The sequence below is a fragment of the Lactuca virosa genome, chromosome 5, assembly GCF_052849685.1.
Source record: "Lactuca virosa cultivar CGN04683 chromosome 5, Lactuca_virosa_CGN04683_v6, whole genome shotgun sequence".
NCBI lineage: Eukaryota > Viridiplantae > Streptophyta > Magnoliopsida > Asterales > Asteraceae > Lactuca > Lactuca virosa.
The window spans coordinates 433,806,922-433,823,467 of NC_136430.1; the positions used below are offsets into that span (position 1 = coordinate 433,806,922).

Sequence of the window (16,546 nt, forward strand, 5' to 3'; positions counted from 1 at the left end):
TGCCAAGTGGGAAGCGATACTGCAGCGAGAGCGGAGTCCGTGACTGGAGTGGGAGGAGTGCACGGGTATAAATCACCAACACTGTCACATCGCTGAAGAAGGGCACCGGAGTCAAGATCCTTAACAGAAAAACCAAAAGGGTCAAAAGAGACAGAAACCCAATTATCAGTAGTGAATTTACGCACAGACACTAAGTTTTTGATTATTTGATTTGACACTAAAACATTTGTAAGAGAGAATTTATCACGAGAATAAGGAAGAAAAGCTTGACCAATATGAGAAACCGGAATGATAGCACCATTACCAACCATTATGAATTTAGAATTACACGGAGTGAGGGAACGTATGTTACCTTGATTAAAATTCATGTGTGAACTAGCCCCCGTGTCCATGTAGTGTTGATTGTCGGGTGGAGGTTGGATTGACATTGCTTGGAAAATTAAAGACAAATCCGTGGGCTGAGTTGGAGCTTGATAAGTCGGACCAAGAGAAGAAATTGGGGCGCTGGGCTGCTGTTGAAATCCGGCTGAAATGGGCCTGTAAGATGAGTTGATGGGCTGCCTAAAAAAGGCAGCATGTGGCTGCGGAGCTGAAGTGGTCTGCTGGGGCAGAAATGTAGGTCCAATTTGATGTTGGGCCAAAGACGCATGTGTTGGATTAGGTGTCTAAGCCCATAACTATAATTGGTATGTACTTGAATTGATAGCAGCACAGTCCTTTTGGGTTGCCCTCAACCTAGCAACTGGACAAGGAAATTATGAAAGGAGAGATATTAATTTATAAGATTGATAAATTAATATATAAATGATTTATTAATATGTTAGTGGATTAATATATTAATTAGAAATCATTATGTTTAATTAATAGTTAGCCAGAAATTAATCAGAATTAATTTTGGGGTTAAAAGAATTAATTATAAAGTGCAGGGACTACTGTGCAATTAACTAATAGTTGAGTGGAAGGATCCAAAACCCCCTTGGAAGGAGGTGGACGAAATCCATAGGGGAAACCCTAGAGATTTCGTCCAAGGGGTCCAGATAAGGCCCTTGGGTTTTGCTTAGGCCCTAAGCAAAGGATAATTAGGGTTTTCCCTAAACCTTAGATACCTCAGCTATTTAAGGAGCCTCCTGGCTCACATTTTAGGTGACTCTGTTCTTTGGAAGAAACCCTGGCCGAAATTGCATACTCCCTCCCCTCTCTCTTCTTCTACTTTCCTTCTTGCTAGTTCTTGGGTGTGATTCCATTAGAGGCATTACACTTGTGGTGCTAAGCTTCCAAGAAGATCAAGATCAAGATCAAGGGAATTATCAATTGTTTGCTATAACAATTGAAAGGTATGTAACTCCTAAACCCTAGTTTACTATTTTTGAAAATAGCCTCCTTCTCTAGGGTTCTTGTTTTGCAATTCAAAGTTGTATGTTCAATAGTTAAAACATAGATCCAAAGTAGGTTGCATGTGAACTTAGGAATTGTTTTTTGGTTTATTTGTTTTACCTAAAACCCATCAGTGGTATCAGAGACATTGTTTGTTTTAAATTGAATTGCTATAATTGTTGAATTGCAAATTAGGGTTTATAGCTATTAAACCCTAAAGGCCAAATTTTCGAAATTAGGGTTTTGGATAAAAGGGTTTTCGAAAACCCTAGCCTCCAAAGAACCCTAATCAAAATTAGGGTTAGGGTTTTGAAAACCCTAGCCTCCTCCCTTGTAAATTTCGAAATATGCTAGAAGTTTTAGGGTTTCTTGTTTTGGATAATTGTTACTTGATTAGATTAATTGGATAATTATCCTTACCCTAATTTTCGAAATTTAGAGGGATAAGGATTAGGATTAAATTAATTGATTAATTTAATTAGATAATCCTTACAAGATTTAATAAATTGATTAAAAGTTAATTAATAGATAAATATTAAATCTAGTAATTTGGTTTATTTTAAATTTAAATTAATAGTTTGATTTTCGAAATTTATATAAACCTTAAAGTTTTAAAAAGTTTAAAACACACCTTATATATGTATTATAATTAAAAGTTAAATATTATATATGTATAAGAATATGGTCAGTCAAATCGCTAGTATGCCTCATTCACGCAGCTAGTCTATAAGGGGGGTATAAGGAAACTGCATATAAAATGGTAGTTGAATGGGTGTCCACTCTCACCCACCGCTTCCTTGATTAGTGGAGGGTCGTTAGCAGAACGGGTTTGATAGGACAACTACTTCTCATTAAAAGTATAATGTTATTAAAGAAAGTACTAGAACATTATTTTTCAAAATCCCAACTCTAGTTACTTTAGGAAAAATGTGAAAAGTATGCTAATCCATGAAATTGCACATTATGCTTTATTAGTCGTTAGTGGAGCGTGTGTGGTTAACCAGCACACTAAAAGGTACTGATAAAGAGTAGTAATGGGTATCTCATAATTGTCATTTTGATGGAGCGTGTGTGGTTTACTAGCACATCAATAGTTAATGATAAAGACAATGAGGTTACCAAGCACATTTGCATGGTTATTCACATCTTGTTTGTGATCCTCGGCATCCCAGTCACAAATAGAAGAGCATAATCTGAGATTAAAACATGCAATTGAATAGTTTCAATGTAACTCAAAAGAATTAGGAATTTCACTTCGTTTATCTCGTCTAGTGGTGGAATTGGTGAATCGTTATTTGCCTACCTTTCTGAAATTTACACTTGGATCTCGGCATCCCATTTCTAAGTTGTGAACCTTCATAGTTGGATCCTAACCTTGATATTATATCTTTGGGTTATTATATTGAGGTATCTTGAAATCTAACTAAAACTTTCTTTCTTTTCAGATGTCTACTCCTGGAAACACTTCTGCTTCATCCTCCTCCAACCAAAACTTCTCTTTGCTCAATATCTGCTCCAAAGTCGTTATGGATGGCTCTAACTATAACGATTGGATGCGCAACATCAAGATGGCGCTTCGTTTTGAGAACAAAGAATATGTTCTTGAAAAAGAGCTCAAAGAGCTTGATGAGTCTGAAGCTACTCCTGAAGAATATGCTGCCTACAAGAAACATTACGATGATGCTACCAAGGTGGCATGCATCATGGTGGCAACCATGTCCCCAGAACTGCAGAGGTACTATGAGGACTACTGGCCTTTCGAGATGAACAAGGACCTTATGGAAAAGTACCATAAGTGAGCTCGTCAAGAAAAGTTTGAAGTAGTCAAGTCACTCATGGCTTGCAAGATGAAAGAAGGGGAATCGGTTGTGTCACATGTGCAAAGAATGCAACGCTACATAGAGCGTTTGGTCAAACTCAACATTCACTTTGATGAGGAATTGGCCATTGACATGGTCTTGAACTCACTACCTGATTGTTATGGTCAATTTATTCTAACTTACCATTTGAACAATACTGAGCAGACTCTGGCCCAATTGCACAACTTGTTGCAGATAGCTGAAGCAGGGATGAAGGGTAAAAGTATACCCTCCACACCTGCAAGTGCCCTTGTCTTGGCTATTGGACAGGGAAAGGGGAAAAAGAGGAAAGGTCCTCCCAAGCAAAACTGGAAGAGCAAGGCTCAAGCTGGGTCATCTAGCAATGGCCCAAAGGCTAAGCCCAATGGTTCCACTCCCCATGTTTTTGATCCAAAAGAGGCCGTTTGCTTTTACTGCAATCAAAAGGGGCACTGGAAGAGATCTTGCCCACAATATCTGCAAGATATCAAGGATGGCAAAGTGAAGCCATCTTCGGCAGGTATTTACACTATTTCTGCTAATAACTCATTATCTTCTCGTTCATGGGTCCTTGATACAGGATGTGGTTTTCATATCTGTTATGATATGCAGGGGCTAAAGGAAAGTGAGGAGATAGAGCGAGGAAGGATAAACTTGATCATGGGAAACAGAAAGTCTTCACCAGTAACCAAGATCGGAGTTTATCAGCTTTTGCTTAGTAATGATGTTAGATTAGATTTGATAAATTGTTGCTATTCGTCTGAGATGACGAGAAACATTATTTCATTTCATGCATTGTTAAGACAAGGTTTTAAATATTCTTTTAATGATTTGAATGGTTCAATTTCTGTTTATAAGAATGGTGTTTTTATGTTTGAAGCTTTACCTTGTGATGGTGTGTATGAAACAGTGACTTGTGTTGATAGCTTAGGAAATAGTGTACTTAATATTGACTTGTCTAATAGTGTAGACAAGGCATGCTTGTGGCATTGTCGTCTTGGACACATTAACAAGAAACGCATAGCCCAACTCCAAAAGGATGGAGTGTTGGAATCATTTGACCTAAAATCAGATGATATGTGTGAATCTTGTCTTTTGGGAAAGATGACAAAATCACCATTCACAGGGTCTTGTGAAAGAGGTGAAGGTCTGTTGGATCTCATACACACAGATGTGTGTGGGCCCTTCAGATCAACTACAAGAGATGCTAATCGATTCTATGTGACTTTCACTGACGATTATAGCAGATATGGTTATATCTACTTGATCAAGCATAAGTCAGAAACCTTTGAAAAGTTCAAAGAGTTTAAGCATGAGGTCGAAAATCCATTGGGCAGGAAGATAAAGATACTTAGATCCGACAGAGGCGGGGAGTATCTTAGTATCGAGTTCAACGACTATCTGAAAGAATGTGGGATAGTCTCACAATTGACTCCTCCTAGGACACCTCAGTTAAATGGTGTAGCTGAGAGGCGTAATCAAACCTTGTTAGACATGGTTCGTTCTATGATGAGTCGTGCTTCGCTTCCTATTCACTTTTGGGGGTATGCCTTAGAGACAGCCGCCCACATCCTCAATCTTGTCCCTACAAAGAAGGTTGCCAAAACACCTCACGAAATGTGGACGGGGAAAGTTCCCTCGTTGGCACATATTAAAGTCTGGGGTTGTGAAGCTTTCGTAAGACGAGAGACTCACGACAAGCTAGCAGCTAGAAGTGAGAAATGTGTTTTCATTGGTTACCCAAAGCAGTCTTTTGGATATTTGTTCTACAGACCAAGTGAAAACGTGGTCTTTGTAGCACGAAGAGGAGTCTTTCTGGAGAGAGAGCTCATATTCAAAGAGGACAGTGGGAGCACCATTGACCTTGAAGAAATTCGAGAGTCAGCCAATGAAGGAACCTTAGATGACACTAGCACTCAACCAGAGGAAACAGTTCCTGTTGAACCAGTTGATAACTCATTACCTCTTCGAAGGTCCACTAGGGTGAGCGTGCCACCTGAGTTATATGGTTTTCATATTACCTCAGAAGGTGACACATTCATAAGTGATAGGACACTGGTAAATTTAGATGAACCAGTCACTTATAAGGAAGCAATGGCAGGCCCAAAGGCTTCCAAGTGGAAAGAGGCAATGGACAGCGAGATTCAGTCCATGTATGACAACCAAGTTTGGAATTTGGTTGATAGTGCACCAGGTCGTAAGACAGTTGGGTGCAAATGGATCTTCAAGAAGAAGACAGACATGGATGGAAATGTGCACACATTCAAGGCTCGACTGGTTGCAAAAGGTTTCACTCAAACCCCAGGGGTTGACTATGATGAGACCTTCTCGCCAGTAGCTAAGATTAAATCTATTAGGATATTGCTCGCCATAGCTGCCTTTCATGACTGTGAAATCTGGCAGATGGATGTCAAGACCGCTTTCCTTAATGGGAAGTTGGCTGAGGATGTTTACATGAATCAGCCAGAGGGTTTTGTTGATGCAAAGTTTCCCAATAGAGTGTGTAAGCTTGAGAAATCCATTTATGGATTGAAACAGGCATCTCGCAGCTGGAATCTTTGCTTCCATGAGAAAGTCAAAGAGTTTGGCTTCTCTAGAAGTGAAGATGAGTTTTGTGTGTATATCAAGGCTAGTGGGAGTATAGTAACTTTTCTGGTGTTATATGTCGATGACATATTACTCATTGGTAACGACGTTCCAACCTTGAGAGATGTTAAGTCTTGGCTTGGAAAATGTTTTGCCATGAAAGACCTTGGAGAAGCTGCCTATATTCTTGGGATTAGAATATCGAGAGATAGAAAGAAGAGACTAATTGGACTTAGTCAGAGCACATACTTGGATAAGGTACTAAAGAGGTTTAGTATGGAAAATTCCAAGAAGGGAGAGCTACCTATCCAGAGCAATACCAAATTGAGTAAGACTCAATGCCCGAGTACAGATGTTGAAATAGATGACATGAGTCGTGTACCTTATGCTTCCGTTGTCGGATCGATCATGTACGCTATGACATGTACTCGCCCTGATGTGACATTTGCTTTGAGCATGGTCAGTCGCTATCAGGGAAACCCGTGTAGAGCTCATTGGATAGCAGTAAAGCAGTAAAGAACATACTCAAGTATTTGCGAAGGACGAAGGACTGGGTCCTTGTACTTGGTGGCAATGATACTTTGAGAGTAGATGGTTACAGTGATGCCAGCTTTCAGACGGATAGAGATAACTTCCGTTCACAGTCAGGCTGGGTATTTTTACTGAATGGAGGAGCAGTTACTTGGAAGAGTTCCAAGCAAGATACGGTGGCTGATTCTACTTGTGAATCAGAGTACATAGCAGCGAGTGAAGCGTCGAAAAAAGCAGCTTGGTTGAGGAACTTCATCGGAGATCTCGGAGTTGTTCCAACCATCCAGGAGCCTATGGAACTGTTCTGCGATAATGAAGGAGCGGTTTCCTTGACAAAGGAACCGAGAGATCATGGTAAAACCAGACATATCGACAGAAAGTACCATTTCATCAGACATAGAGTAGAAGAAGGCCATCTTGTAGTAAAGAGGGTGTCATCTGAAGATAACCCAGCAGATCCCCTCACAAAGGGTCTGAGTAGGGCTAAGCATATTCAGCATGCTCGGAGCATAGGACTGAAAGATGATATTAGTTTTAGTAGTTAGATCAGTTTTGTTTTGAAACTTGTAACAAAATAAATGTAATTGACTTTTGGTGATTAAATAATAAAGTATTGTTTATTAGTTTGATTACTGCCTTTTGTTAATTGTTTATTATTGTGTTTCATATTTTGCATGTTTTACTTCCTGAATAATAAGATTATTCAAAACTCCACAGTCGCTCATACTTTTGGAAGTAAGTAGTGAATTAAGAATGTCATGAACTGGATTGTAGATTGTCTAAGGATAGACATGGCAATAGAATTGCTGCAACGTTCATGAGTACTCAGAAATTGAGATTTGAGTATTGGATAAACCCTCGCTCAGAGTATCACTTCATGGAATTCGTCACGAGTAATACTGAGACGATAATATCTTATAATCTTGAAACGAAGATATATGAGTTGTAATTTACAAAGTCGGTTATACATTGGTGATACGAAAACGCATCAGTAACTTGGTGTTATAAAACGTATTGTCATGTATAATTTGATGAGTAAAAGATACAAGCATATGAGTCAACGTTTATTCGTTCCTTTTGCCCTAACCGGAAAAGCGATATCTGTGGGCCCCTCGATGATTTGATGTTGACTTATGTGCTGGGCCCAGCCAGGACTAAATTGATGTGTTCAATTAGAAGTCCTACATCATCACAAATCAGGAATCGGGAAACATAGATTCTGGACAAAGAGATTGATTACATTCCATGTCTTTTGTCTAGGGATATCTAGCAGAACGAAGGATTATATGATCACTTATCTTAGGACACGTAACTGACTGGGTCAAAGTTCGGCAGCAGCTTTTGGAAGCTACAATTTGCTGGTCAAATTTAGAAGGCATACTAGCAATTATAGTTACAGACTTATCCAAGTGGGAGACTGTTGGATTAGGTGTCTAAGCCCATAACTATAATTGGTATGTACTTGAATTGATAGCAGCACAGTCCTTTTGGGTTGCCCTCAACCTAGCAACTGGACAAGGAAATTATGAAATGAGAGATATTAATTTATAAGATTGATAAATTAATATATAAATGATTTATTAATATGTTAGTGGATTAATATATTAATTAGAAATCATTATGTTTAATTAATAGTTAGCCAGAAATTAATCAGAATTAATTTTGGGGTTAAAAGAATTAATTATAAAGTGCAGGGACTAGTTTGCAATTAACTAATAGTTGAGTGGAAGGATCCAGAACCCCCTTGGAAGGAGGTGGACGAAATCCATAGGGGAAACCCTAGAGATTTCGTCCAAGGGGTCCAGATAAGGCCCTTGGGTTTTGCTTAGGCCCTAAGCAAAGGATAATTAGGGTTTTCCCTAAACCCTAAATACCTCAGCTATTTAAGGAGCCTCCTGGCTCACATTTTAGGTGACTCTGTTCTTTGGAAGAAACCCTGGCCGAAATTGCATACTCCCTCCCCTCTCTCTTCTTCTACTTTCCTTCTTGCTAGTTCTTGGGTGTGATTCCATTAGAGGCATTACACTTGTGGTGCTAAGCTTCCAAGAAGATCAAGATCAAGATCAAGGGAATTATCAATTGTTTGCTATAACAATTGAAAGGTATGTAACTCCTAAACCCTAGTTTACTATTTTTGAAAATAGCCTCCTTCTCTAGGGTTCTTGTTTTGCAATTCAAAGTTGTATGTTCAATAGTTAAAACATAGATCCAAAGTAGGTTGCATGTGAACTTAGGAATTGTTTTCTGGTTTATTTGTTTTACCTAAAACCCATCAGCATGATGGGCCGATGGAGGATTATAGGTGCCGGCAATGTGAGGCGTGAGTGGCAGTGGGCCACCTTGAGTTGGAACATTAAATTGTAATGAGGCATGAGGGTAAGCAGTAGCATTTTGCACACCAAAAAAATAAGGAGATTGATTTGTAGCTTGTGCATTTGGGTGTGCTCCCATAATTCCGGAAAATTGAGAGCTTGTATTTGTACCTGCAGATGGGTTAGTGTTGGAAAAAATACCCGAATTACCCCCCCCCCCTTTGGAAGTATTCCGATTATTATTACGGCTTTTATTCCATTTGTTTTTCGATTTTCCGGTTTGGTGAGGGACGGAATAAAGAGCCGTTGTGGTGGTAGACATCGGGTCTAGCATCGTGTCATTGTTATCTTCGCGGTTTTCATGTAAAAGAAGCATATTCTTGGCTTCCACGAATGACGGGAAAGGTTTGGTGTTGGTAACAACATCAACAATGCTATGGTAGGAAGGCGGTAGACCACAGAGTATTTGCATGACAAGTTCGACTTCGGATATTTCAGAGTCGACATCATGGAGAGCATCGGCGAGATGTTTGAGGTTATGACAATAATCATGAATTGAGGAAGCACCTTTCTTTGAGTTACGAAACTGTTCTTGAAGTTGGAGCATTCTTGGCATTTTATTGTTGAGAAAAAATTCATGTAGGTTGTCCCACATGTCTTTAGCAGTGCATGAGTCCTTGGTAATAACTTGTAATACGGAGGGATCACAAGTAGAATAGAACCAGGACTTGACACGAGCATCAATGGAGTGCCAATCTTCATCATCATCATCGTTAGGTATGGATTTTCCAGTAATATGACCCAAAACCTTAGCCCCGGTACAAATATCTTTAAAAATACGACACCAAAGTTTGTATTTAGATCCGTCAGATGTGAGTTTGAAACTGAAGGAATTGTATACATTGGTTACAGCATAAACAAGTTGCTGTGCAGTAGGTGCGATATTTGAGGTTCCGGCAACGGTGGTCATGGTGTGGAAAATCGAAAAACACAATGTAATAAACTAACGTAATAATAATTAGATAACTAACGTTCGGAAGAGGGATTAGAGTAAATTTACCGAACTAAACAGTGAATGTTGTAGATATGGAGGCAGCGGATAACAGACGTGAATGGTTGGAGCCGACCAAAAAATAAGATCGCAGACAAATGGTTGCAGTCGATGAGTGGCATAGCACGTGGGCAGGAGGCAGGCGTGAATTGTACCCAGAGAAGGAGGAACGAGCGAAAGAAAAAAAAACACGACTAATTTTGTATGCTAGGTCGGCGGCTTGTCCAGGCTCGATACCATGTTTGACTGTGGAAATTATCCCTCTTAGGGTTTGCATTGAAAACATCAGTATAAATAATACAGGGTTTGAAATAATTACATAAGGACCCCTACACTATACAAAGAATAAATATATACATAATTAACAATATCCATTAGTGATGGGTTAGAATTCGAGTTTGAAGATCCTTGGAATCTCTTAAAAGATCTCCCGTATTTTTAATTTGTATTGCGTTTGTAGAAGGATATTTTAATGTAGTTTATTTTTATTAGGTTATTTATATGCACCGGTTTGTATTACGTTATTTATATGTATTTGGTTTGTATTAGGTTATTTACGAAACTAGTTGAGTTAACTTCTACTTTATTCCATAGAACATAAAATACAAAACAGTACAAATACATAGAAAACATACATCAGTACCAAACATATTACATAAAACATTTCACATAAAAAATCCCTTCTACATGAAATACTGGTGGTTCTTAACCAGATTCCAAGCGTCCACATACTCAAAGTCTTTTCCCTCATGCTCGAAAATGTAATGATCTAAAATCATTTCTACAAGAGCTTCCTCGTTTGAGTAATAATAATTACTACTATTTTTAAGATGATGATACCATCGATTGAACCATGTGATTTCGTTCTTTAACTCCATCCACTTACTAAGAATATCTACTTGTACCCGATATTCTCCTTGTCCAAATGAGAGGTTGAACATACCTGTTATGCGGGTCCATTCATCACCTCCAAGGTAATCAGGGGTAACCATTGTTGTTACACTTTCAAAAATGTTCAACCAACATCGTATTATAACCATCACCTCTCTTGTCGTCCATGGACGTGGAGTATCAGACGACGATGTTGCATTCGTAGAAGTTGGTGCATTGGAGACCATTTCTATATTTTTCAATACTGGGGTGAGTTGATACAGTATTTAACCGGTATGACAATTTATACATTGATCCGTAGAGGTGTACACTGATCTGCAGAGGTGTACACTGATCCACTGATAACAGTTCGGTGGATTCCCAAACAGTTCTGTGGATTGATGAAGTATACGGTTTTAGGTATTAGCGTATTTAACCTTTTTTTGTCAAATTTTTTACATAATAATCACATAACGTATTAGTGTATTTAAAAAAAAATATATTTTTAACTTTTTTTTTGTCAAATTTTTTACATAATAATCACTTAATGTATTAGTGTATTTAAAAAAAAAATTATATTAATAAACTAAAATTAATGCAAAAAAAAAACGAAAAAAAAAACTTTTTTTCTTAATTTTTTTACATAATAATCACATAACGTATTAATATATTTAAAAAAAATAATATTTATAAACTAAAATTAACGCAAAAAAATGAAAAAAGAAATTAAAAAAATTAAAAAAACTCAATTCCGCAGAGGTGTAGCAAATCCGCAGAGGACTTAATAGATCCGCAGAGGGTGCTCTGCGGATCCTTTGGTCATTTTATGAAATGTGTTTTTCCTTGGTTATTTTCTTCAAACTACCCTCTTTTTTTGGTAATTTCTCGAATAATAGTGTGTGTTTTTGAAAAATTTAAACTTTATTTTCTTTTTACATATATATCAGCTACACTTATTAGTAACAACCAACGATTCTCTGTCACACACTTCAATGGCTTTACAGCAATACTCGTTGATGGCGGTGACACTAATCGCCATTACAGTCTCCTGCACGTCTAGGGTTCAATCAATCGGAGTAAACTGGGGCACCACCGCATCTCATCCTCTGCCGCCGTCGAAGGTAGTTGAGCTACTGAAGCTCAACAAAATCACCAAGGTAAAACTCTTCGACTCCAACCCTCAAGTCCTCGAAGCCCTCTCCGGCTCCGACATTGACGTAGCCGTCGGCATTCCTAATTCCATGCTTCGTTCCTTAAACTCTTCCGTCAAGGCCGCCGAGAGTTGGGTACACGATAATCTCACCCGTTACCTTTCCGGTCGTACGCGTATAGAGTATGTTACATTTCAGCCCCTTCTTCCCACACATAATTACTGCATTTTGTTGTTAGAATAATCAATAATGTGATCTGTCTTCAATTCAGGCATTTAATGTGTTCGTTATGTTACTTTCTGTCCATCAAACATGCGTTAAGGCTATTTATTTCTGGATTTGAGTTCTAATAACTAATCCACATTTTGATGTTAATCGGAACAATAACGATTGGCAATTAATAGGAATTTATGCATAGATTAAGTAATAACTGATTATGATCCAGATTCTCTGATTATTCTGGATTTCCCTTCTAAATTTATGCATACTCTTTGTTTTCTGATCAATTACTCTATGAATTACCCTAGAATTATGTTTATCATGTGATATTGAAAGAAAAGATAAACACACATTTGCAGGTATGTTGCTGTAGGAGATGATCCATTTCTCCAAACCTACGGTTCCCAATTCTACCCTTTTGTAGTTGGAGCAGCCATCAGTATCGAAGCAGCTTTAATCCGAGCTAAACTACAAAACAAGGTCAAAATCGTAATTCCATGTAGCTTCGATGCATTCCAATCAGAATCCAACCTACCCTCAACAGGCCACTTCCGACCCGATATCAACAAAACCATGATCGCTGTACTCAACTTCCTCACCAAAACTCACTCCCCTTTTTTTGTGACCATTTCGCCCTTCTTATCCCACTACCAATACAAGAACATTTCACTCGATTTCGCCCTTTTCAAAGAATCCGCACACCCACATAAAGACACCCATAATAGATCATATAAAAACAGCTTCGATCTAAGCTATGATACCCTCATTACCGCTTTAACAGTTGCAGGATTTCCCGAGGTCAAAATCGTAATTAGCCAAATCGGTTGGCCGACAGATGGAGCTCCAAATGCCACTGTGGCAAACGCAGAGATTTTCACCAAGGGTCTTTTCAACCATATCCATAGTCAAAAAGGGACCCCACTTCGACCTCGGGTGATGCCACTAGAATTTTACATTTATACCCTTGTAGATGAAGATCAAAGGAATACAAGTATGGGAAATTTCGAAAGACATTGGGGTTTGTTTACTTTTGATGGGCAAGCAAAGTACGAGGTTGAGTTTTTTCGAGGTGTGAAAGGGCTTGTGAATGCACAAAGTGTTGACTATCTTGCCCCTAGGTGGTGTGTTGTAAATAACAACTTGGATATGATGAATGCGAGTGCACGTGCCACGGAGGCGTGTATGAATGCTGACTGTACCGCACTTTCGCCAGGTAGCTCTTGTTTTAATCTGAGCTGGCCTGGTAATGTGTCGTATGCGTTTAACAGCTACTACCAGGAACATGATCAAAGGGCTGAGAGTTGTGATTTTGGGGGGCTTGGGATGATCACAACCGTTGATCCATCCGTTGGTGATTGTAGATTTAATGTTGAGCTGAAAGCTTCGTTATCAGTTATGTTTCATGGGTTGAACTTTTGGCATTATTTGATCTCATTTGTTTTAACGATTTTGATGTTGTTATAATGGTAGAATTATTTGTTGTAGTAGATTAGGGTTATTTGGGAGCAACAATATTTGCTTCTTTGAGGAGACTTATTAGGGTAATTGGTAGTTAATGTTGTTTTGCTGCTTCTTCTTCATGTGTTTATTCTAGAGTCCTTTTTATTTTGTATTGTATAGTTTGACATGTTCTGTTTTTTACTCTATTGCTTAAATTCCACATGTTCGATTAGTCTAAAAGTAGAATATACAAGTTCACGGTAGTATAATTATATATTACAATGTTGATCAAGTTATTTGTCACCTCCATAAAAATTTAAAACTATTAATAAATGATTGATAGATCGTAATAAAAAACTGATTACATGACACGATCAAACGAATTCTCAACAATGAAATTGTTGAGATGTGACTTGCACACTTAGGTGTATTTGGTAAAGAGAAATGAGTTTGATTCTATTTCCCTTGCTTGTTTAACATAAAGAATGAAGAAATGAGAAAAAAAACATGGAGAACCAGAAAAAAAACCCGAAGAATTGGAAAAGAAGGTTCGCTCTATGTCCTCTGACACATCCCAATTAAACCCTACGCTTCTCTATGGCGACTTCAAATTCGTAGATATGATCGATATAACCAATTAAATTGTATGAGAATATTGAAGGTTGATTGAGATGATCGGGGTGGTGTTCAACGATCATCCAAAGAACAAGGTTGGGTGAAGTGTAACGACGATGCCTGTAAGTTGTTTGTTGAAATGCCTTTACCACATAAGCTTTAATATGTGAGCTTCACGGACACATCGTTGAGATGCATGTATGTATAAACCATTTCAAACGTATATTAAACCGCTATGATTAAATTATATGCGAATTACCAAGTAAAACTTGCAACATTTATAAGATCCGAAGTAATATTTCATCTTACAAACACGTTAAAAATGTTATGGAAAAGGGGATTAAAAGGAATAACCTTTTAGAGCTTGCGAATTTGGTACAATCAGGTTCTCGTAAGATGAATGAAATTATGTTGGGGAGATGATCAAGATTATATCTTTAAACACCTCTCGGGATGAAATTATGTTGGGGAGATGATCAAGATTATATCTTTGAACACCTCTCGGTGATGAGGGAAGAAGTCAATCATTAAAGTTAAAATAAGTGAAGGTTGTTAGCTTGCATTTAGTAAGACGAGAGAAAGAAAGAGTTTCAAGTATAAATAAAGGGAAGTTCGATAACATTAGATTCATTATGTTATGTTGTCAAGTGGGGAAGCGTTTTCCCTTTCTCGAAAGGAGGAATCCTTAATAATTCAATATAACTCAATGACTCGTAGATCTGAACCATAATTTAAGTTATTTCCACTTGATTTTCATTCATTTTTGCAACAAACCTATATCAATTAGAATTAGAGCATCAGAGCAGCAGTTTCAATTCATCATATGAAATACCCATCTACTTAAGTTATTATATTGTTTAAAAATCATTTAGCTTCCATTAAAAACGTCATTTGCGAAAAATATGGTCTCATACTCTCTAGTTGTAAAAGTTTAATATAATAACATAAGTTCAAAGAAACTACTATGTCTAATTCTAAATATCCATGCCATCTATAGTATTCAATCACTAATCTCACATGAATACATGTAAAAATACGTAGTATAGGCATTGAGAATGCCTAGTAAGTAATACCATAATTCAACGTCTTTATGATTGAAGGAATCGACACATTCCTTAAACCAATAAGAATCCCTAAAATCATTTTAAAATCCTTAGAGTAATGTACTAATTAATTAATTTCATAGGCCATCTTTAAAATCTTTGTGAAACTCTTTAGACACTAATCATTAATCACATAGACATTTATGTCTAAATCATAAGTCATTAGACTTTTTTCATCATCAATAGACATTTGTGTCAAAATTATACATTATTAGTCATCATCAGACATCTGTGTCAAAATCATATCTCATGAATCATTCATCATAATATAACTTTTAATAAACATCATTTAATAAATATGACATACGTAGATGCAATGCAATATGCTTCTATCTCCTTCCCAACTAATTTCGTGTCTGTTTCCACTAGTCATTTGTTATTTTATAGCTCATTAGAGTCTATCTATAGTTAGCACAAAACCCATTATACATTACTCATTGTTTTGTCGTTTTAATAAGATACAAGTGTGTTATCGTCACAAGTATCCTGTACGAGTTATCTAACTTACATGTACAAGTGAGACATGTATAAAAGACCATCACTTAGGACAATGGTCCTTCATTATCCGGCATTAGTTTTGTCATTTACCATGGATTTTATTAGACACAACTCTTTATCCAACCTAAGTGGTGCACACCTTCATCGAGAAAAACTATTTCCAAAATGTCATTAATCATTTAGTCATAATACAAAATTCTTTCAAAATATTATTTTCGTGAATGCCCATATGTTTACATATAGAAATTTACATAGCACATAAATTATCTTAACATAATTAATATATTTCAACTCGTATAAATCATCATTAATCATATAAGAAACATGTATTCGGTAGTTACTCACCTCAAAACTTAATATCCCACTCCTTTCTAGCTTATAATGCCTTTTACTCACCACATCTTAAACTTCATAGTGCATCCTTAGCTTCAAATATCTACTCTAGCTTCTTTGAACACTTCTAGATCTTCTTCAACTTCAAAAAATCGTCATACACATACTCCCACTCTATCTAATCTCGTATTGAAGAGGTGAAGGAGAAGATAAGAAATCAAACTTATATATCTATGCCCTTTTAACACTTTAAACCCATGCAATCTTTATTCTTTCATTTTGAACACCACTTAAACTAATCTTTAATGAAAGTTTCGTAACTCAAATATTTTATCAACCAATTAAACGCCACAAGTTCGATTGAATTGTCATATTTAGTCATTCTCATTTATTTTTTCTTTTTAAGTATAAATTAATTTACTTTATTTAAATACTTAATTAAATAACAATATAATAATTCACTTAATCATTTAATTTTATTTATTAATTTTGTTAATTCTTGGTTAAATTTCAATTTAACAAAAATTATGTACGAATTAGACCCGTTTGGATGGTATGAGATCCGTACCCAACCCACCTTTTTGCATCATTTGATGCGAGATGGGGTTTATAACTTTTAACGAGT

The 16,546-nt window shown here is 37.0% G+C and overlaps 1 protein-coding gene across 1 annotated transcript; it reads left to right on the plus strand.

Annotated features, from left to right (window-relative positions):
- Positions 1 to 11,531: 11,531 nt before the first annotated feature.
- LOC145113452 (O-Glycosyl hydrolases family 17 protein) lies at positions 11,532 to 13,594 on the plus strand. The gene is made up of 2 exons (XM_079049544.1): positions 11,532 to 11,895; positions 12,292 to 13,594. Exons 1-2 carry the CDS (start codon positions 11,555 to 11,557, stop codon positions 13,394 to 13,396), a joined length of 1,446 nt encoding a protein of 481 aa, XP_078905670.1. The 5' UTR covers positions 11,532 to 11,554; the 3' UTR covers positions 13,397 to 13,594.
- The last annotated feature ends 2,952 nt before the right edge of the window (positions 13,595 to 16,546 follow it).

What these genes read in the sequence shown, in the direction of transcription:
- LOC145113452 (XM_079049544.1), top strand. Translation starts at nt 11,555, where the DNA reads ATGGCTTTACAGCAATACTCGTTGATGGCGGTGACACTAATCGCCATT. An exon ending in TCCGGTCGTACGCGTATAGA is followed by an intron (nt 11,896 to 12,291) that starts GTATGTTACATT and finishes ACACATTTGCAG; the next exon opens with GTATGTTGCTGTAGGAGATG.